The following is a 23,517-nucleotide window of genomic DNA, read 5'->3' on the forward strand; positions in this document are numbered from 1 at the left end:
CCGACATTCAAATAAAACAACACACACCTACGTCCTACTCTACTGTTACACTGAGCGCTGCCAATGATTGGTTCGGACGTTCGCTCGAGGTCGCAACGTCCGATTAAGATTAACTCGTCTGTGCTTGACTTGTTCAGTCGAGGTAGTGACAGCCAGCTTTGGGATTGGCTAACGATTCGCCCAATAGGATGACAGAGAGAGAGAGAGAGAGGGAGCAGAGCTTCTGATTGGGCCCACAGGTTGGACGCTGACTGCCGGTTGGCTCGCCGGACTCGGACGTTTTTGCATAAATGAGGGATTATTTTATCTTTCACTCAGTGGTACAGTAACGATGGATCCCAGTCGGCAGAGCCACAGTCAGAGTCTCCCTGTGATGTGTCAGCGAGACGCCGGGTGCTGTGCACGGCGCTGGTCGGCCCTCTGGCGAGCGCCCGTCGGTTCAGGCCTCCCTCGACCTGCCTCCATTGACAGAGCTCCTTCACAATAAAAGTCTGTCACAGGTCCCATCTGCGCATACTAAAAAAATAGTGCAATTCTCTTCAGCAATTATATAAATAACTCTAAATTCGTGCTTTTTTAAAGTCCGCTCTCAGTTTTTGCATACATGTGTGTGTATATATACTCGATATGCAACACATGCCAACACGTACGCAGCAAAATGTTCAATGTAGAAGTTGGCACCTCAACAGATTACTGATGTTTGTTTCTTTTTTCTAAAACTAAACAACATATAAAACAGAAAAAACTTGTAGGAATCTATCAAGTTTAGAAAAATACCCCGACTTTCTGTCTCATCAATCATACTGCTACTCCTTTTCTGTGGTGAACAGTCTCAAACTTTGTGCAAACCTTTAGAAAACATCACATAAAATAAACTAAAAGAGGATTTTGGTGACAACTCCTGCCTCCGTCGGTCGACGTTTAGCCCGAGGACTTTTAGCCACAGCTGGTTATGCTAGTTTAACCTACGACTAACTAGATCTAAACTCTCTCGGGGGAATATGCTAACATGCTAACGTGCTAACACGTCCCTGTAATGCAGCTAAAAGCCTGAGAGCGCAGGAGTCACCGCCAACGTGAGACAGAACCAACTGGAGTGAAAGCAGCAGCAGCAGGAGGGGGATTATCACCAGAAAACAGACAAACAAACAAACCTGGAAACAACCGAGAAGATTGCAACGTCTCCCCGTCTGCCTGGAAAAGTCTGTAAGCGCGAAAAAGACAAACAAAGAAAGAAAAAGAAAGAAATAGAAAGAAACGAGTAAATATTTATAGTGAACGAAGACTAGTGAGATCAGCCTGGAGGAAGAGCGACGAGGTGGAGTCCTGCCCTCCTTCTCTGACATCATCTTCATCGTCGTCTTCGTCGTGGTCGGGCCATCTGAAGTGCTCCTCAGACAGGAAGTAGCGGGGAAACTGACCGCATGTCAGCTACAGCGACAACTACCGTTAAGACCAGTTTTAAACCAGTTTAAAACCGGTTTCTCTCCGGTCGTTCCTCATTTGCTGATGACCATTTCCACGGTAGAGAGCAGACATAAAACCCGGTTTTCCCGCTAGAACGAAGCAGCACTGTCACACCTGCTGGGGCTTCTGGGATTTCTCCTTCGTATTCCTTGCGTTCCTGTTGTCCACGCTGCCCGGCCGCGGCGGCGGAGGGCGGAGCAGGCCGTGTATGAGCGAGGACAGCGGCGGCTGTGGGGACGATACAGTCCGGTGGCCGTGGTCCGGAGGCAGGGATGTCGGGTGGTAGAAGTGTCCGATCACCTCGCTGTAGGCCGGGGGGGCGCCGTCTACCTGTGAGCCCTGCTTCTGCAGGCGGGACGAGGCCTCCTGGGCTTCTAACACGCTGACGCCCGGGTGGACGCTCGGAGGAGGGGCCTGGAGACTGGACCAAAAACAACAAGGGTGAGAAACGAGGCCGAACGGTCGAATGTGGGAGCAGAAAAATAGAAGGTTTTACGGTTGTCTACCCGACAGCCTGTTTTCTGTTACCTGGCCTGCAGGCAGGAGCTGGGGGGGTCGAGGGGGTGCGAGTCAAACACCGTCCGGTTGGGCGGCGCTCTGACAGACTCGCGGTTCAGCTCCATCTGCTGCTCCGGGTCTCGAAGCTGCAGGGTGCAGGGGCCCTGGTACGGCGGGGGCTCCTCCCCGTCGGAGAGGCAGATGGTGGGGGGCAGGTCGATGAGGCTCTGGGGCAGGTAGGGGTACGTGGGCTGGAAGCGGCTCGGGGCGTAGGTGTGCTGGAAGCGCTGGGACTGGGTGTGCTGAGGGTCCCGCTGTAGGTAGGACGAGGGCACGCCTCTGTCTGGAGGGCGGGGGTTGTACACCTGGTGCTGAGGTGAGGAATGACATCCAGTCACTGCTGGGTCAAACTAAATGACTCCACAATGAGCTGATATAAACTTAGCTCTCAGTTAGCGGTTAGTTTAGCGGATTTCTGAATGAACTCACCTCACTTAGACCGCCGTTTGTCCCCGTACCCTCAGACGACCACAGACCCCCCTCCTGAGAGAAATCAGACAAATAAAAACATTAATTAGCAATTATCAATTTCTTCACAAATGAATTAAAACCAACAATATGCTGATTAGACCTGTAAGACCCTTATTGTTTAACCACAAACAGCTGTTACAGCGCTCCCTTCACATCCACCAGACTCCATTGATAAAAACAGCTATTTTACCTGACAGAACACAGGAGCTGCTGCTGCCTCAATCGGTTAGCATTCTTTGTGTTATTGTCTGCTACACATTAATCTGAACTAACCCTTTAAAACACAAAAGTCACACAATAAGACAAACAAACTAACTGATCGAAACAGCAGTAGACCAGCAACTCTTAAAATTAATGTTTTTTTCAATGGAGTCTGGTGTCAAAAACATGGAGTGAAAAAAAATACAAAAGTAGTGTTATGATACGCCACAAAATATCAGAAATTTAAAATGACGTGTGTCTAAACCCAAACATTTTATGATAAATTGTTTTTATTAGAGAGCTAGACATCACAGCAGTTGGTGATTAATTACACGATTGATTGATCGATTTATAGTTATTGTTGGTGTGGGCTTCTTGACTGGATACAGTAATAAAAAAACAAAATAATAATTGATTGTAAACAACAAACGCGAACATTTAACCTCACTGTGCCTTTAAATCAGCAGTTAACCAAGAAAACTGAGTTTGATTCAGTAAAAAGTGTCAACATGACAACCAGGAAGAGAAAAAGACAAGTTTTATAGTTCACTAAAAACTGAATAAAAACAGAGAACATGCACCAAGGCTGCCACCTAGTAGTCGATGAGAAGTTCATCCAGTTTTAATTGGTTATTTATTCGCAGATAAAAAACCTAATTTGGCAGAGTGTCAGTAAAATAATCTGTCTACCAGCTCGCTCCTGTTTTCTACAAGGTAAAATCGCTGTTTTTGTGAATGGAGTCTGGTGGCTTTGAAGAAGACACAGGTGGATATAACGGCTTAAAGGGCCATCTGACGGCGACGAAAAGCTGTGAAAATATTCTAAAAAACAGTTAAACTGAGGTTGAGGTGCAGCTCGTGGCTTCTATAAACGTGTCTGTCCGACTGAATGTGTGTCAGTGTGTCTGTTGGTCTGCTGATCCAAATCAACTCAGACAGGAACTCCCCTGAGCCTATCAGGAGTGTGTGTGTGTGTGTGTGTGTGATTATGCTTCATCTTTTATTCATATCTTATGTGAACAATTGAGACACACACACACACACACACACACACACACACACACACACACACACACACACACACCAGTGACTCAGCAGCAGGTGATTCAGCGAGTGAAATCATGTTTGTAGAAGCCTCAGGTGTAAGTCTGTCTGTCTGTGTGTGTGTGTCTGTCTGGAAATAGCCTAATGAGGAAGTGAGTCAGTGTGTTAGCGTTAGCGTTAGCATTAGCCTGCAGCACAGCTTAGTCTCTTTGATCACACACTTCTGCTCTCATTCTGTTAAATTAAGATTAATAATTACAACAACATAAACATAGTTTTACTTTTATTATAACTTCCCTTTTTTCTGTGACACATTCATATGTGATCTGAAAGCTTTCAGAATGACTGGTAGGTAGTAAAAGTGTTGGAACTGGTCCAGTAGATCACCTCAGCCAGCAGACACCAAACGGGCTGCAATGGCTGCAACGTGATCCTTTGGGACAACTGCACCTGATCACAGTAGGTCCACTAAAAGAGCTTGTTTGATCCACTGACAGGCTCAGAGTGTTATTCTAAGTGTGTGACAGCATCATGGAAAGGATCCCTACAGAGAGAGACCTGGAAGATCCTTTTGGTTTAACCACAAACAGCCGTTATATCGCTCTCTGCACACACACCAGACTACATTCACTAAAACAGGGATTTTAGCTGACAGGACACAGGAGCTGCTGGCCTATTTGTTGTAACTTTGGTGTTTTAAAGAGTTTGTTTGGAGCCAAACTGAACCTTTAAAACACCAAAGTCATACAACAACACAAACAGACTAACTGACTGAGGCAGCTGCAGACCAGCAACTACTTGTGTTTCTGAGAAGTAAAATTACTATATTTGTCAATAGAGTCTGGTCAGTGGATCAAACAAGATCTTTTAGTGGACCTACTGTGATCAGGTGCAGTTGTCCCAAAGGATCACGTTGCAGCCATTGCAGCCCGTTTGGTGGCTGCTGGCTGAGGTGATCTACTGGACCAGTTCCAACACTTTTACTACCTACCAGTCACTCAGACACCAGGATGAGGACACAGAGGACCCAGGGGGAGAAACTCTAAAACTCTAATTAACTGTCCACTTTATCACATTACATTTGTTATTCTCTGGTGTTTGACTTACGTTGGCCAACGGCAGGTGTCTCCTGTGTGTGGGGGCGTGTCTGGAGAGGAGGGAGCGCGCTGATAGACGGTAGTGGTTCAGCAGACAGGTGATGACCACGACCATCACCATCATCACCACCACGATCACCAGGATCTGGACGAACTCCAACTGGGCTGAAAACACACACACACACACACACCAAAGTGAGTTTACTGGTCGTGGTTAAGTGTCTGCTGATTGGTCAGCGACTCGAATGATAGTGATCATCTTGTTTTGCTTCTGACAGGCTCAGTGGGTTGACAGGCCCACTGACCAGACTCCATTGACATAAACGGTAATTTTACCTCACAGAAACACAGGTAGCTGCTGGTCTACTGCTGCCGCAATCTGTACATTTGTTTGTGTTATTGTGAGAGTTTTGTGTTTTAAAGGGTTAATTTAGATCCAACACAATATTCATGCAACAGAAAATAACACAAATGAACAAACCAATCGAGGCAGCAGTAAACCAGCAGCTCCTGTGTTCTGTGAGGTAAAATCCCTGTTTTTGTGAATGTAGTCTGGTGTGTGTGCAGAGAGCGATATAACGTCTGTTTGTGGTTAAACCAAAACAAGCACTGGCTGCAACATAATCCTTTGATTACTGACCAGACTCCACTGACAAAAACAGTCATTTTAACTCACAGAAACACAGTAAGTTGCTCATCTACAGCTGCTTTGATCAGTTAGTTAGTTTATGTTGTTCAGTGACTTTGGTGTTTTAAATAGTGAGTTTGACTCCAAATTAACTTTTCTGAAACACCAAAGTCACAGTAACTAGACCAGCCAATCTTTTGTTTTAGGAGGTAAAATTCCTGTTTTTGTCAATGGAGTCTGGTGTGTTTGAACAGAGTTGCCCTGCGCTCCTTTCTGTATTTCTGTGGGGTTAATTGATCGGCTGATAATCAATGAATCGTTCAGACTGTAAAATATAAACTGAAATGACTTGTTGTGTCCAAACCCGAACATTATATATTTAAAGTGTTATAAAAACCACCATAAGGTGTTTTTATCAGAGAAATACACACGACAGCAGTTAGAGATAAATTAACTATGAATTGATTGATTTATCATTATTTATTATTTGGTTTGAGCTTCTTCACTGGATATGGTGATAAAAAACAGAATAATAATCCAATAACTAACAACAACCCTCACTGTCTCTTTAAATCAGCAGTTTACCAATAAAACTACGTTTGATTCAGTAAAAAGTGTCGACACGACAACTATGAACTAAAACTAGGCACGAGGGAAAAACACAACTGAAATGATTTTGTGTTCTTACAGAACTAAATAAAATAAAATAAAAACTTGCAGGAAATGTGTTTAGTTTTTAGTTTTAGGTGTCGGAGACAGCGAGTCTTAAATCTGCCACAAACACAAAAAATAAAGTCCAGATTACAATAAAAACCCTGAAACTCAGATTATAATAAAAACAATATAACTAACAGAAACTGAAACTGAACATTTTAAACAATAAAAACTGAAATTAAACCAAAAAAAAGCCACTGATTACTAAAGAAAAACACACACACACACACACACACACACACACACACACACACACTCATAAAACATACACACTCAGAGCCAGACTGGACCAGACAGACGGACACACAGGGGTCGCTTTGTTTGGAGACAGTCTGCTCAGACCCCCCCTGACACACACACACACACACACACACACACACACACACAGCAGACTGGTTTTCAGACCAGTCCTCCCAGTCTGTCTGGTGACCCTCTCTAAACATGATTCTGTACTTTCACAATAAAAGTCTGACTTCTCACCAACAACAAAAACTTTTCACATGAGCGACAAACACAGACCAGTTACACCAGTTAAACCAGTTATAGCAGTAATATCAGTTAAACCAGCTGGGACAGTTATACCAACCAGACAGACTATACCAGATATACCAGTTAGACAAGTAAGGCAAGTTATAGCAGTTGAACCAGTTATACTAGTTATACTAGTTAGACCAGTTACATTTGTTACACCAGTTATACCAGTTATACCAGTTATACCAGTTATACTAGTTAGACCAGTTACATTTGTTACACCAGTTATACCAGTTATACCAGTTATACCAGTTAAACCAGTTAAACCAGTTATACTAGTTATACGTGTTGGACCAGTTATACCAGTTATAGCAGTTAAACCAGTTCACTGGATGTTTCTGATGAATCGGCTGAACTGGACTCATAAACCAAACACACACATCACAGTTAGTTTGTTTACATCAGGACCAAACTTCAGCTATTTTTACTTTACGTGAGTTCTTCAGTTTTACACAAAGTTAAATTTCTACATAAATATTCCACTTTTTTCTCCTAAACGTTAATCAATTACTTTTCAGATTAAAATTTCCCAAATGAAACCTGATGAATTTATAAATGATGTGACTGTGCTGCACATTAAACCCTTTAAATGAGCATTCAGGGTAAAACACAAAGAAAGGACCATACCACCCAACTTTAGTACTCAAAGTCCCTTTTTCTTTCCAACATTACCAAAGTTTATGACATTATGACTAATTCACTTTGTAGAGACACAAAGCAGCAGACTGACACATCTGAGAGACAGTTTTGCTTCAGAATTGACTCGTTTTTGATCACAAATTGATCAATAAATTCGCCCTAATGTGTTAAAGGCTGCAGCAGAAAGAGGAAACTCATGAACACGGAGGTTTAGACGGCCGATCGGAGGCAGAGCTCCTGTCCTGGACTCACCACAGAGTTGTGTCTGAACACAGTTTTCATGGCTGTGGCTCCCTGACGAAGGCTGCATGTCTCCTCCGGTCGTACTCCACAGTTTAAAGACGCGTCAGCTGAGAAACTAAAACTAAAAACCAGCAAACTAACGAAGAAATGAGAGGCTGAAACGCTGAACTACATGCGTGAGAGTGTGTGTCAGTGTGTGTGTCCTCTCCGGCCGACACACACACTCTGAGCCTCCACCAGCTTTGTCTGATGCTTTTTCTCACACACATTCCCACACTGTCCACACACACACACACACACACACACACACACACACACAGAGGAAACAGCTGACCAGACCCCCCCCCCACTTTACACCCCCCCGAACCACCACCAATAGCTGTGAACAAAAGGGTCAATGTGAGGAAGAGGAGAGGGGGAGTGGTGGGAGCGTCTGGGAGACACAGATGGGTCAGAGGGACGGGCTGAATAATGATGAGGGAGGGGGGAGGAAGGGGGGAGGCGAGGCTGTTATACCACAGGGGGGGGCGTTAGGACGTATGAACTATCAAACATTTTAAAGCAACAAACCAGAGAGGCTTCCTCACCTGCAGATCCTACTTTAACTGTCAGGTAACCATGGCAACACAGGTGAGGACCTGTGGAGTCAACGTTCCTGTTGTAACTTAAAGGATCACTCCGGTGTTCTTAAGCCGGGGGCCATGTTTTTAAATGTTTCGATTTTTAAAATGACTGGTAGGTAGAAAAAAGTGTTGGAATTGGTCCAGTAATCCTTTTGGGGTGCACCTGATCACAGTAAATCACTAAATCACTAAAGTATCACTAAAAGAGCTTGTTTGATCCACTGACAGGCTCAGAGTGTTATTCTAAGTGTGTGACAGCATCATGGAAAGGATCCCTACAGAGAGAGACCTGGAAGATCCTTTTGGTTTAACCACAAACAGCACACACACCAGACTACATTCACTAAAACAGGGACTTTAGAGAACAGGACACAGGAGCTGCTGCCTCCATCAGTGAGTTTGTCTGTGTTATTTTCTGTAAAACAAATAATGTGTTGAATCCGATCTGACCTTTGAAAACACCAAAATCACAGAATAAGACAAACAAACTAACCGATGGAGGCAGCAGCTGAGCAGCAACTCGTGTTTCTGTCAGTTAAAATTGCTGTTTTTGTCAATGTAGACTGGTCACTGGTGATCCACTGGACCAATTCCAACACTTTTTGCACCGATCTGTCTATCTAGTATTATTAAATTAAATGTGTAACTGTGACTCTGTCCTGTTCTCAGAGGACTTAACGGGACGATTAGAACCTCCAATATCATGTTTATCTATATTCTGCTCTCCGTCTCACTAAAGTTACACTTAGTTTGACTTTTAACTTGTGAGAAAACAACCAGAGAGGCCACGAAAACGCTTCAACTAGTCGGCCATGTTGGATGAGAGAGGCCGCTGATCTCTCCCCTCCCTCCGGGCCGATGTCTAGACAGGAGGAGGCGGTCGGCCTGGCGGGCAGGCAGACACTCCACGGTTAATCTAAAGCAATTAGCTCGTTTGTCAGCCGCTGCCTGCTCTCCGTCTATCTGCCTCCTCCTCCTCCTCCTCCTCCTCCTCCTCCTCCTCCTCCTCCTGCTGTATTCAGCTAAAGGTCACCGCCGGGCAGTGTCGAGTCAGATGGCTGAGAGAGCAGACAGACAGGGACGGGGGAGGGGTGGAGAGAGGGAGACAGGGAGGAAGAGAGGGAGGGAGACAGGGAGGGCGAGAGGGAGGAAGACAGGGAGGAAGATAGAGAGGGAGACAGAGAGGGAGAGAATATGGTCTATCTGCTTTAAGTCCGGTCTAACTCCGGTCTAACTCCGGTCTGAGAGAGGAGAGGGGAGATGAGGAAGTGAAATAACAAACGACAAAAACAGAAGAAAGTGAGGGAGGGAAGGAGAAAAGGGAGAGAGAAGCTGGCCAATACCTCCCTCCTCCCCCATCCGCCTCCCCCCTCGCTCAGTCCTCGGATGACTCGACAGTCTGGGAGTCAGAAATAGCACAGACAGCTGTGTGTGTGTGTGTGTGTGTGTGTGTGTGAGTGTGTGTGAGTGTGTGTGTGTGTGTGTGTGAGAGTGTGTGTGTGAGTGTGTGTGTGTGTGTGTGTGTGAGAGTGTGTGTGTGTGTGTGTGTGTGTGTGTGTGTGTGTGTGAGTGTGTGTGTGTGTGTGTGTGTGTGTGTGTGTGAGTGTGTGTGTGAGTGTGTGTGTGTGTGTGTGTGTGAGTGTGTGTGTGAGTGTGTGTGTGTGTGTGTGTGTGTGTGAGAGAGAGAGAGTTGTAGGTCATAGGTGCACAAAATTTACTTGCTTGCCAATTTCCATAACAAAGGCTATTGGGACGGTGCACGCGCACACACACGCACACACACACACACACTCTCTCTCACACACACACACACACACACACACTCTCTCTCACACACACACACACACACACACTCACACACACACACTCTCTCTCTCACACACACACACACACACACACACACACACACACACACACACACACACACACTCACACACACACACACACTCACACACACACACACACTCCTTTGACTTTGGAAGCCACGGTCACGGTGCAGCCAACAAGTGTGGGAACTTTGGTCCACAAAACTCCCACTGCTGGTTTCAACAGTGGGAAAACAGAGAGGGAGGTGTGTATTTCACTGTGTGTGTGTGTGTGTGTGTGTGTGTGTGTGTGTGTGTGTTGTTATCATCCCCTCATCTTTCTGTCTGTTCTCTTCTGAGTCTCTGAACTCTGAATGTCAGTCATTAGATTTTGTACTGAGTGTTAAACATATTCTGTGTTTACTGTGAAGTGGAACCCGACTGAGAAAGTATCTAAAGTTAGAAAGGCCACTTTATGTCATCTAATCAAACAACAGCGCTATATAAAGAAAGATTGATTGATTGATTAATTGATTATGTCAAAGAGTTACCAACATGATCTCAGTTCTATTTCTTTTGATCCAGTACAACACGCTGTATGGAAAACTAAATATACAACAAGGGAACTTGTGGTAACATAAAAAACATCTGCAAGCTCTCGTACAATTAGAGAACATAAGAGTTTTAGGGAAAGTTTTAGAAAAGTTTACAGGAGTTCTGACTTAAGAACTCTGACTTCAGAACTCTGACTTTAGAACTTTGACTTTAGACTTTAGAATTCTGACTTTAGAACTTTGACTTTAGAACTCTGACTTTAGAACTCTGACTTCAGAACTCTGACTTTAGAATTCTGACTTTAGAACTCTGACTTTAGAATTCTGACTTTAGAACTCTGACTTTAGAACTTTGACTTTAGAACTCTGACACAGAATTCTGACTTTTTATCTCAGAATTCTAAAGTCAGAATTTTGCGTTAAGAATTCTGAGAATAAAGTCAAAACTCTCGTAGTTTTCACATGAGGTCCTTTGTTCGTATTGTGTGTAATGAAATAACAGCCGAAACATGATTTGTGTTCTGATAAAGGACGTATGGAAGGGGGGGTGATGGAAATATGAATTGTGGCAGGTATTTGGATCATGGCAACATTTAAGAAGCTAACTAGCTCCAGATTAGCTTCTTGCTAACATACCTGTAACAGCTAACCGTCATTGCCGTCATTTAAAAAAATATGTATTTTGTTGATGTAAAAGAACAAATGTAGGCCAATATATTTTTAAACTCAACTCTAACATCAATATCAGAATTTACCTTAAAAAATCCAGTAAGATAATTATAGTTCATAGAACCACCTGCTTTACCAGGTAGCATGCTACCAGCTCCCAGGTTGTACTTGAGCTAAATGCTAACATCAGTGTGCTAACATGCTCACAGTGATGACGCTAGCATGCCGATGGCTTTTACCATGTTCATTGTGTCGGTTTAGTTTAAATTTCGTTAGTGCTAATTTAGCGTGTTAGGGTGCTAGTTTAGCGTGTTAGCATGCTAACATTTGCTATTAGCAATGAACGCAGAGTCCAGCTGAGGCTGACGGGGATGTCCTTAGTTCTGCAGGTGTTTGGTCATAAACCAAAGTGGACTTGTGAAGAAACAGGATCACCAAAGTGAGCAAGCTGAGATGTTACAGTAAAAAATAAAAAAGTGGAAAGGATCACAAAAGGCAGCTGGATTGATCCTCTGGAGACCAAGAGCATCCATAATAATCCCTCCAATATAGTCTGGACCAACGTGGACCAACAAATTAGCTTTAGCATTAGTGAGAATTAAAGTGGTTTATACATTAAATGGTCAAAGTTCCACTCTGGACAGTGAAATCAATCGATTGATTGATTTCACCATAAACTCTGAAGTCATTTCACTGGCTTGTTAGCACTTCCTGTCTTGCTATGCTAACTCACAGAATGATGTAACATTATGAAACAGAGCCGGACCACAGCTGTAACATACATGTGACATCTGTCTGCTCACATTATTTCACTTCCTTTGAGAAAAACGACCACAAATAAAACAGAACGAGATGTAACAGGATTAAATCAGCAGCACAATCAAAGCTTCATTAAACAGAAACATCAGCAAACAGTGAAAAACACACGTCACTGATGTTAACAACAGCAAAAGTGAAAATATGTAAAGTTCAACAACACACACACACACACACACACACACACACACACACCTACACACACAAACACACACACACACACCTACACACACACACACAAACACACACACACACCTACACACACAAACACACACACACACACCTACACACACACACACAAACACACACACACACCTACACACACACTGCTCCTCTGTGTGCTAGCTGACCTGCAGAGCGTTCTGTCTGAAACATATGAAAATCAAACCTCATTATCAGCTGCTTGTCTGGCTCTGTGTGTGTGTGTGTGTGTGTGTGTGTGTGTGAATATCAGTGTGTGCATAATGCTCATTAGAATTCAAGCCAGAAGGAGCTAGACTACCCCCGTCGCCTCACACCCCCGCACACACACACACACACACACACACACACACACTCACACACACACACTGTTCATTTGAATGTGAAAGAGAGGGAAGTCAGACAGAGTCTAAGAGGGCAGGTCACATGCAGAGGGCTGAGTGTGTGTGTGTGTGAGTGTGTGTGTGTGTGTGTGAGTGTGTGTGTGTGTGTGAGTGTGTGTGTGTGTGTGTGTGTGTGTGTGTGTGTGTGTGTGTGTGTGTGTGTGTGTGTGTGTGTGTGTGTACACTCATTAACAGCGTGCAGAGGGAGCACATGAACACACATGTATCTGGTTGATGAGCTGGATCCTAAATCACACTAATGGATCTATAATCTGTATCGTCATCGACGATCTTCTGACTGACATTGAAGATGATTCATTAATTAAAGATTTGTTTTTGTTGGGATACAAACTTTACTGTAACTTCATGAAAACGAATAAAAGAACAAAGTGTTTTATTCTCGTTGAGGCTCGATGACGCAGAAACTAAACAGCCTCATGACAGAGCTGCAACAGGAAGACGGCCTCGTGGGAACACTACGGGAGCTCAGAGGGGACAAAAACCAGAGCAGAACAAAGTCAAGGACAAACCTGTTGTGCTGAGACTGCAGGTGTGTGTGTGTGTGTGTGTGTGTGTGTGTGTGTGTGTGTGTGTGTGTGTGTGCCAGACGTGCTGTCCAAACAGAGTTTTTCTGCCAAACCAAAACCAGCTTAACCAGTCCTTACACACACACACACACACACACACACACACACACACACACACCTGGCTAGACACAACAATGTCTGAATGCTCTGAACGTCTGACCCTGTGTGTGTGTGTGTGTGTGTGTGTGTGTGTGTGTGTGTGTGTGTGTGTGTGTGTGTGTGTGCTCTTACACTACATCAGCCTCTTTTAGCTCAGAGTTTTGGAATAAAGCTCTGATGTAGAAACACCTGGCTTCCTCCTCAGACACACACACACACACACACACACACACACACACCATGATCCTCAGCATGAATCAACTCGCCTTCTCTTCAGTGTGTGTGTGTGTGTGTGTGTGTGTGTGAGAGTGTGTGTGTGTGTGTGTGTGTGTGTGTGTGTGTGTAGCTTCTCCTCCAGACAAAACACATTTCTGCTGAAACCCAAACACTGAGACAAAACCTTTCAAACGAGGCATTAAAGAAAAAGGCCAGACGGAGAGAGAGAGAGAGAGAGAGAGAGAGAGAGACAGAGAGAGAGACAGAGAGAGAAAGGGAGAGAGGTGAGGTGAAGCAGAGGGAAAATATGTGACTGTGTTTCATGTCGGCTTCTCTGTGGTTTCTAATCCTGGAGTCGACGTTTATCTCGTGTGACGTGTGGAAACAACCCGACACGCACCTGGAATCCACAGCGGCTACGTTTACATGCACACTAATATTATGACGGGACTCTGAGTTTATGGAGGAGGATTCAGGTTAAAGCCAGAATCCAAAGAAGCCCCAACATTTCTGGTCAGAAGGAGAAACACAAACACACACATCGTACGGCAGGGGTGCCCGATACGTCGATCGCAATCGACCGGTAGATCCCAAAGGTAGTCCATCATCTATCATCCCTAATCATTTACCTGGAGGTGTAGTGGTGAAGATCCTGTGTTTAAAGTCAGGATTGTGGCCCTAATGTTACTGTGACCAGAGTTAGGAGTCACAAAGAAGTGTCGTAAAAACCAGGAAGTAAAGATGTAAATCAGCTGACTGTCATTCATTTGTCGGTTTAAGCTTCATGGTTGATGTTCCAGCTAAATCCTTCTTCCCCTCTGGTTCTATCCTCATGCCTGGCGCTGCTACTCCTCTTTGAGGCGACTGTTGAACGTCACGATACTAAATGTTGGCTCTGTGGTTCCGTGGCTCGTTGTGTCACATCGGGGCCACTTCAGTCTGTTCTTTATGATTAACTGACTGTTTTGTCTATAAAGAGGCAGAAAATAGTGAAAAGTTCCCAAGAGACCGAGGTCAGGAGTCTGAGTTTATCGTCAAGAGTTCTGCAGAAAAGAAAAGACAAGAAACATTTTGGATGTGAACCGGTTCTTGGTTATGCACTAATATGGCAACACCGACCTTTTCAAGAGGAAGGTTGAATGTGTCAAACTACTTTTGATGAAATGAAGCAAAACGGCTTCAGAGGCTCCAGCTGCTCCAGATGCTCCGCTCTAATCCAGAGTCTTTACGGCTGCATGCAAACAGTGGAAATACATCAGACTCATCAGGCTCATCAGACTCATCAGGTTCATCAGGCTCATCAGGCTCATCAGGCTCATCAGGTTCATCAGGCTCATCAGGCTCATCAGACTCATCAGGTTCATCAGGCTCATCAGGCTCATCAGGCTCATCAGACTCATCAGGCTCATCAGGTTCATCAGGCTCATCAGACTCATCAGGCTCATCAGGCTCGTCAGGCTCGTCAGACTCATCAGGCTCATCAGACTCATCAGATTCATCAGATTCATCAGATTCATCAGGCTCATCAGATTCATCAGATTCATCAGATTCATCAGGCTCATCAGGCTCATCAGGCTTATCAGATTCATCAGATTCATCAGGCTCATCAGGCTCATCAGGCTTATCAGATTCATCAGATTCATCAGGCTCATCAGGCTCATCAGACTCATCAGGCTCATCAGGCTCATCAGGCTCATCAGATTCATCAGGCTCATCAGGTTCATCAGACTCGTTGACATGTTACCGACGGGCTGTCAGCTCCTGTTGTCCTGTGTGTGTGTCTACATGTGTGTGTCTACGCGCGTGTGTGTGTCTATGTGTGTGTGTGTGTGTGTGTCTACATGTGTGTGTCTACGCGTGTGTGTGTGTCTATGTGTGTGTGTGCGTGTGTCTACATGTGTGTGTCTATGTGTGTCTATGTGTGTGTGTGTGTGTGGTCTCTCACCAGCTGATGTGGACCACGTCACACACAGTCTGACCCCCCCCCCCCCAATAAATGAACTGTTCGCTTTGTATGTTTGTGAGTTACAGACATTTACAGACACACAACTCATCTGGAAACACTCCGACCTGCTGCTTTGTGACTGTTAATCAAATGTTTAATGATGATTTCCGTTAATTAAATGCTGAACGAGGACTTATAGCACTTAGAGAAATATTTCTCTTCAATAGTTTTTGAGGTCCAACATAAAAAAAGAGTAATTGATACTAAAACATTATTCTGATTCTGATTCTGATTATTATTATTATCATTATTATTAATATTATTATTATAATTATTATCAGAACTTCCTCCAACTTCAGACAGAATTTCATTTGAGCAAAATCCATAATTTTACTCTGATTTATTGAGCAGTTTGGCAAATGACACAAAAAACCTTAAAGTGCGACACACTAATCAACTAGTCAATCTAAAGCTAATCAATCGATCGACACATATAAAGTTACTGCAGTGAAATAAAACGAAATAATACAACAAATACAAAAAAAACACCCCACTGCTGTCACAATGAACCTTTCACACCCCCCCTCATGACCTGACCCCTGACCTTTAGCCCTCCCAGACAGCCAGACTGCCCCCCCCCCCCTCCTGCAGATGCAGAACAACGTCGGCTTCATATGCAAAAAAAAACCATCTATACAACGAACACGCATGCATACATCTGAATATCTGAATTTGTAATTAGAGACTGAATTTGTTTTATTTCTCGACATGAAGGGGCGACATGTAAAACATTTCTTTTTATATCATCTAAAATCAGCTTTACAGGAACATTTTGGCTTATGTGAAGTGTGGCTGCATCAGGTGCTTCTAAATCACTGTTTTTTTGAATGGAGTCTGGTGGCTTTGAAGCAAGCGAGGAGAAAAAGAAAAACAATCAACAGCATTTTAAGTTTACGCAGTATTTAAAATATTTCTAACACTCAACAGTGCTGTTAGACAGACCTGTAGTCGTGAAATGATCTTTATCTTCGCTTGCTTCAAAGCCACCAGGCTCCATTGACAAAAACAGTAATTTTACCTCACAGAACAGGGGAGCCCGCTGTGCTACCGCTGCCTCGATCAATGGACTAACATGTCAGTTCAGACCAGAACCAAGCATTTAAAACACCTGAGTCGCACAATAACACAAACAAACTAACCAACCAAGGCAGCAGCTGATTAGAAACTTTTGTTTTCAGTGAGTTAAAATGACTGTTTTTGTTAATGGAGTCTGGCAGCTTTGAGAGACAGAGGACAGCTGTATAATGGTGATGTCAAGCAGTGAATATACTCTAACTGGCTGTGGAGAAAAGACCTCAGACGGCCACACTTGAGATAATCTTTCCTTTACATGGAATCAGATGTTAATGTGAGCTACCTCTGGCCCAGACCAATTACGGAAAGACAAGACGCCGTTTTGTTTTGAACTCCTTAAACAGACTGAAGTATTCAGGAGACCAGACAGAGTTTTTTTTTTTCTCCTGCCTCAGACTAATTAATGAAAAACAAGAGAGGATCTTTTCCACATTGTCACATTCTCAGTCGCTGCCTTTATTTATAGCCCGGACTCTCGGTCCTCAGGCGGCCGGTGCACTGATTTATTCACACAGCGAGACAGACACACACTCTGACTTCAGACTAATTAATGAGACAATATGGGTCCGACAGACTACAAGGGCCTCAGCTGAACAGCGTCATGTATGCAGATTACATGCAGAAAACACACACAAACACAAACACAACACCCCCCACCCCCCCGAGTGACCGTGACCTTCACCCCCCCAGACACACACACATCTACATACATCTACATATGTACACAGGACTGTTGGGTTCAGCTATCAAACCGGCGTTTTCAATAATGGATATTTGAACACAGATATAAAAAAAAGTATAATACATACAGCAAATGTGTTTTTTACATTCTAAATAACTTTGGCCTTCAAATAAAGAAGAAATAAATGATTAAAATGTTAATTTTTTAGTTGACGTCCCTGCAGCGTTTCATGACGGAGAATCAAAATCAGGTTTATTGTTTTTACATTGCCGGGAAACATAACGATAAAATATAAAATACAGAGTTTTTATTTATTAGAATAAAAGAAAAATATGTGCAATACATCTGTTTTTGAAAAGGAAAGAGCCGCGTAAGTAGGAAGCAGTTTTACAGTCTACAGTGAACGACAAATAAAGTTTGTCAGACACTAACAGACTGTAGAGTAAATAACCAATGTGGCTGTTTCCTGCCTTTTATATTTGTATTTCACTTATTATTTTACCATCAAATATGAAAAGATGTTTTATTTTGTTAACTGTCGTAGCACATGCTCTCATTTTACATCAATTAATAAGGAAACGATGGACAGACGGACGGACGGCTGGCCTGACTGAGACTGGACTCGTTCTGGGTGTAACATGAAACAAAGGCGGGAGTGTACTCTGTATTTAGAATATTTTCTCCGTCAGACAGATATTTAGACGGGGGACTGAAGCTGTTCCCTCTTCCTCTTCGCTCTCCTCAAAGCCACCAGACTCCATTCACAAAAACACTCATTTTAGCCTCCAGAAAAGGAGAGTTTGCTTTGCAGCTGAGTCGACTTCAGGGGACAAATCATTTCTTCAGAGACAAATTACTCTGTGTTTATGGTGCACGGAGATTAAAGCGATTCTGGCTCTGGGGCGACGCCAGCTGTCAATCAAAGAGGCGTTTGATCCTCACAGGCTTCTGTACCTTCATCTTATATCATCCTGACGCCTTCAGTGCAGGAGACGACAAAAGTGGAGCAAGATTTTATGTAATTTTACAACTAATCGATGAAGAAAGACTAATAACTGTCGGCCATGTTTGGAACTCTTATTTCACTTTTTTGGTTTTGTTTTCACGGATCGGTTGAACTCCCTCTGTGTCCTCGCTCGCTGACTGTCAGCTGCTGTTAACTTCAAACACAAAGCCGCCTCAGGATGGAGCTTATATAAACATATTTACATACACTGTCCAGACTGGAAGTGGATGGAGACGCTTCCTTTCTATTGGTTAGCAAACATCACGTCTGTGTCACATGACGAGCTCCACACACGTGACAGTCAGACCGAACAGTGACTGTTTTCAGTTTAAATATACAGTAAATATGACTGAATGCTGGTGCTTGTGTACACATACTGTAAAGTGAAAATGACTGGTGGGTACAAAGTCCTCTGGAACTGGTCCAGTAACGTAATCCTTTGGTGCAACAGCGCCTGATCAAAGTACTGACCAGACTCCATAGACAAAAAAGGTAATTTTACCCCACAGAAACACAGGTAGCTGCTGGTTTACCACTGCCTCAATCAGTAAGCCTGTGTTATTGTGTAACTCTGGTGTTTTAAAGGGTTAATTCAGACCCAACACAATATTAGTGTAACGCACAATAACACAGACAAACTAACTAATTGAGGCAGCGGCAGATCAGTGTGTTCTATGAGGTTAAATTAGTATTTATGTCAATGGAGTCTGGTGGGTTCGAAGAGAGTGATTTAACAGCTGTTTGTGGTTAAGCAGGTGTGACAAATAGTCCGAACTGCCCCTTTAACTGCAACATCAAATATATCAACATAAAAGAGCCCGTGACTCTGACTCAGGAGCTGAGCGTCTCTGTCATGGCTACACGGGCGGTGAATAACAGTCACAGCATGTTCTTCCTGTACCTGTTACACACTGACTCTTTCCCTTGAATTCAATAACCAAAATACCAGTGAGACACACACACACACACACACACACACACACACACACACACACACACACACACAGAAACACATCTGTTCTGAGCGGCAGACATTGCTAGTCAAAGCACATGACATCAGCATTACTCACAGGCTAGCCATGTGTGTGTGTGTGTGTGTGTGTGTGTGTGTGTGTGTGTGTGTGTGGTGAGGTCATTGCTGGTATCAGCCTGTAAAAAAATCGTTTCCTTCCAGCAGCTTGTTTCTCTGAACGTTTGTTTCTACACGTCTGCTCGCCTTTACGCCAACAATCTGTGTGTGTGTGTGTGTGTGTGTGTGTGTGTGTGTGTGTGTGTGTGCTCTTATATGTCAGAGGGTGTAACAGGTATATGTAACCCTACAATTAGAGCTTCACACATCCAGTTTGCAGTGACTCAGGGTCTCTGCAGCAACGCTGTGTTTTAGCTACGTGGTCGATTAGCTACACAGAATAAAATATAAAATAAAATAAAATAAATAAATAAAAGCCTTGTTGAAAAATGTCCAAAGAAACTTTACAGGACTTTTAATTTTAAACCAAAACAGGAAGTGTTGAAAAAAATAAAAATATATATGTACGTATGAACCAGCTTAAAGCTGCATCATCTCTGGTGTCCAGCAGGGGGCGACTCCACTGGCTCCAAACAGAAGTCTGACTGGATGGAAGTCAATGAGGAAATGAGCCGACTTCTCTCCTGATTTTATCACTGTAGAAACAGTTTCTGCTCTCAGTCTCTAGTTTACTGTCTTCTTCAGCACAGCAGGACGTTCATTTAGTCAGTTATGGTCCATTTAGAGGAAGATACACCAGGAAGGGGGGGGGGCTGTCAGAGGAGAGTCATGCCTAAACCTAACCAATCAGACGCAGAGGTCTTTGTGGAATGAACGTCACTTCTGGCTCCAAAAAACTAAGATGGCGACGGCCATAAAGCCAAACCCGAGGCTTCAGGAGGGCGGTTCAGTTATGCAGTCTGTGATATAAACGTAGTGCTGTGGATGGGGGCAGCAGGTAAATGGGTTTAGACACCTAAAAAAGGCCAACCAAAGGAAAGCCACCAGACTCCATTCACTAAAACACTAATTTTACCGCACAGACTTCAGGAGTCTGCTGTGCTACCGCTGCCTCCATGAGTGGACTTACAAGTTAGCGTGGATATGAACCAACCATTTGAAACACCAGAGTCACACATTAACACAAACAAACTAACCGATCGAGGCTGCGGTGGCACAGCGAACCCCCCCGTTCTGTGAGGTAAAATCACTGTTTTTGTTAATGGAGTCTGGTGACTTTGAAGTGAGCAGAGAGAACGGCTTCAGCTGCTGTTGAAGCTTCCAGACTAGCTCACATCTGGTCTCTCATTTAAATCCACTGACCTCAGCACTCCAGTGTCTGCCTACCTGTAGAGATCCCTCACACCTGCACTAACACTGGCAGGACTCTGTTCAAGTGTTAACGCACCTTTTTTTGGAGTCACTCATCACCATTAGACAATTAAAACCTTATGACCTGAAGTCTTCACTGCTTCAGGAGACCACTGTTAACTTTCTTTGCTTTGTGTTTTGTCCTGCGTTCTCAGGTCTCTCCTGTAAAACACACCTTAATCTCAATGACACTGCCTGACTGAATAAAGATTTAATTAACAAACCGGTGAAAATATTCCAAATATGTGACACTTAAACTGGTTTGGCGTCTGATGGAGAAGGAGAGTCATACGGACTGTCCCTTTAATGGTTCTCTGCTGCAGTGGGAACATTTACTGGTTTTACTGGTGAGTCTGTGGACAGGACAGTGTGAGTCAGCTGGACACACACACACACACACACACACACACACACACACACACACGCCTCCAGACGTCTGGAGCTCCGGTGACGGAGCGTCCAGCCGGTTTACCGACAGCAGAGTTCAGTCCCCGGTCACCGTGTCAGGGCCGCGTCCGGACACTTTTAACAGCCTCAAATTCACCAGCTAGTTAACTTCAGCTGATGAAACACATAAAACACACAGACCAGCCTCAGTGAGAGGTAACACACACACACACACACACACACACACACGGTTTACAGACAGCATATTAGAAGCATATAAAGTTGTGAATTTACAATAAATCTAATAATAATAATAATAAGTGATGAGGCGTTCACGGTCCTCCGCTCTGCAGTACAAATGGACAGAAGTACTGAGCAGTACTGAGCAGTACTGGGGTGTAGTACTGAGCAGTACTGGGGTGTAGTACTGAGCAGTAGTGGTACTCACTGATCTCCATGCTCTGCAGGGACGTGAACCTCTCACAGTTGCATGTGCACGAGACATTGGCGGCGGTCGCGTTCAAAACAGCCATCAAGTTCAACATTTAAAAGCGTCCAGAGGCGACGGGAGTAGTCCACGAGAAGAAGAAGAAGAAGAAGAGGAGGAGGAAGAAGAGGTGGAGAAGAAGAAGAAGGGGAGAAAGAGACCGAAAACACAGCAAACTCTCTCTCCCCCCTTCAGAATAAAATAAAATCCTCCCGTTTCTCTCTCCAGCCTCCTCTCCTTCCTCCTGTCTCCTCCTCCTCCTCCTCCCCTCCTATCTATCTATCTATCTATCTATCTATCTATCTATCTATCTATCTATCTATCTATCTATCACCGGAGAGGCGTTCAGGTGTCGCTCGGCTTCACTCTTAGTTTAAATCTCCGGTTCCGTCCGTTACAAATCCGGTTTAATGGTTCCGTGTTTTCAGCCGAGTGACCGGCGACTAAACTGCTAACGGACCGTCTGTCCTCCTCCTCCTCCTCCTCCTCCTCTTCCTCCTCCTCCTCCTCCTCCTCCTCCTCGCTGTCTCCAGGGATTTCCCCTCCTGACTCTGACTCTCATTTCTGATTTTCCTTTTTCAGCTCTGCAGCAGCAACAAGAGCAGAAAGACTGAAGAGTTCAGTTTGGTTCATTTGTTTTCATCTAGTTCTTAAATTTAGCATAAAATCATCTGATCAATAAAAATAATATATGTATGCTCTCAAACTTGTTTTTGATAAATGAACTGACTGACTGCAGTTTCATTGTGCTTACTAGCTTTTTTCCCATGAGCTTTCAACCAAACCGAAGACCTTTGAACAGGTAACAAAAGCACCAGGAGGAGGAGACGGACAATGAACGCACCTTTGGAGAGGATTGAATCAGTCAGGAGGAACATTTGGGAAGTCTGTTAATGTGAGCAGGGAGCGAACAGGAAGTCGTTGAGGATGATCGCAGGAAGTCGATGAGGATGATCGCAGGAAGTCGATGAGGATGATCGCAGGAAGTCGACCCACCTGGTCGCAGGAAGTCGTTGAGGATGGTCGCAGGAAGTCGACGAGGATGATCGCAGGAAGTCGACGAGGATGACCGCAGGAAGTCGACCCACCTGGTCGCAGGAAGTCGTTGAGGATAGTCGCAGGAAGTCGACCCACCTGGTCGCAGGAAGTCGACGAGGATGATCGCAGGAAGTCGATGAGGATGATCGCAGGAAGTCGACGAGGATGATCACAGGAAGTCGACGAGGATGGATCGCAGGAAGTCGTTGAGGATAGTCGCAGGAAGTCGACGAGGATGACCGCAAGAAGTCGACCCACCTGGTCGCAGGAAGTCGACGAGGATGACCGCAAGAAGTCGACCCACCTGGTCGCAGGAAGTCGTTGAGGATAGTCGCAGGAAGTCGACGAGGATGATCGCAGGAAGTCGACCCACCTGGTCGCAGGAAGTCGTTGAGGATAGTCGCAGGAAGTCGACCCACCTGGTCGCAGGAAGTCGACGAGGATGATCGCAGGAAGTCGATGAGGATGATCGCAGGAAGTCGACAAGGATGATCACAGGAAGTCGACGAGGATGGTCGCAGGAAGTCGTTGAGGATAGTCGCAGGAAGTCGACGAGGATGACCGCAAGAAGTCGACCCACCTGGTCGCAGGAAGTCGTTGAGGATAGTCGCAGGAAGTCGACGAGGATGATCGCAGGAAGTCGATGAGGATGATCGCAGGAAGTCGACCCACCTGGTCGCAGGAAGTCGTTGAGGATAGTCGCAGGAAGTCGACCCACCTGGTCGCAGGAAGTCGACGAGGATGATCGCAGGAAGTCGATGAGGATGATCGCAGGAAGTCGACGAGGATGGTCGCAGGAAGTCGTTGAGGATAGTCGCAGGAAGTCGACGAGGATGACCGCAGGAAGTCGACCCACCTGGTCGCAGGAAGTCGTTGAGGATAGTCGCAGGAAGTCGACGAGGATGATCGCAG

The 23,517-nt window shown here is 44.6% G+C and overlaps 1 protein-coding gene across 1 annotated transcript; it reads right to left on the reverse strand.

Annotated features, from left to right (window-relative positions):
• Positions 1–1,575: 1,575 nt before the first annotated feature.
• On the reverse strand, positions 1,576–21,625 carry pmepa1 (prostate transmembrane protein, androgen induced 1). The gene is made up of 5 exons (XM_070840765.1): positions 21,529–21,625; positions 4,849–5,003; positions 2,455–2,508; positions 1,996–2,336; positions 1,576–1,888 (listed from the first exon to the last, which is right to left on the reverse strand). The coding sequence occupies exons 1-5, from the start codon at positions 21,623–21,625 to the stop codon at positions 1,576–1,578; spliced, it is 960 nt and encodes a 319-aa protein (XP_070696866.1).
• Positions 21,626–23,517: the final 1,892 nt, after the last annotated feature.

The sequence above is a fragment of the Pempheris klunzingeri genome, chromosome 2 (genome assembly GCF_042242105.1).
Source record: "Pempheris klunzingeri isolate RE-2024b chromosome 2, fPemKlu1.hap1, whole genome shotgun sequence".
Taxonomy (NCBI): Eukaryota; Metazoa; Chordata; class Actinopteri; order Acropomatiformes; family Pempheridae; genus Pempheris; species Pempheris klunzingeri.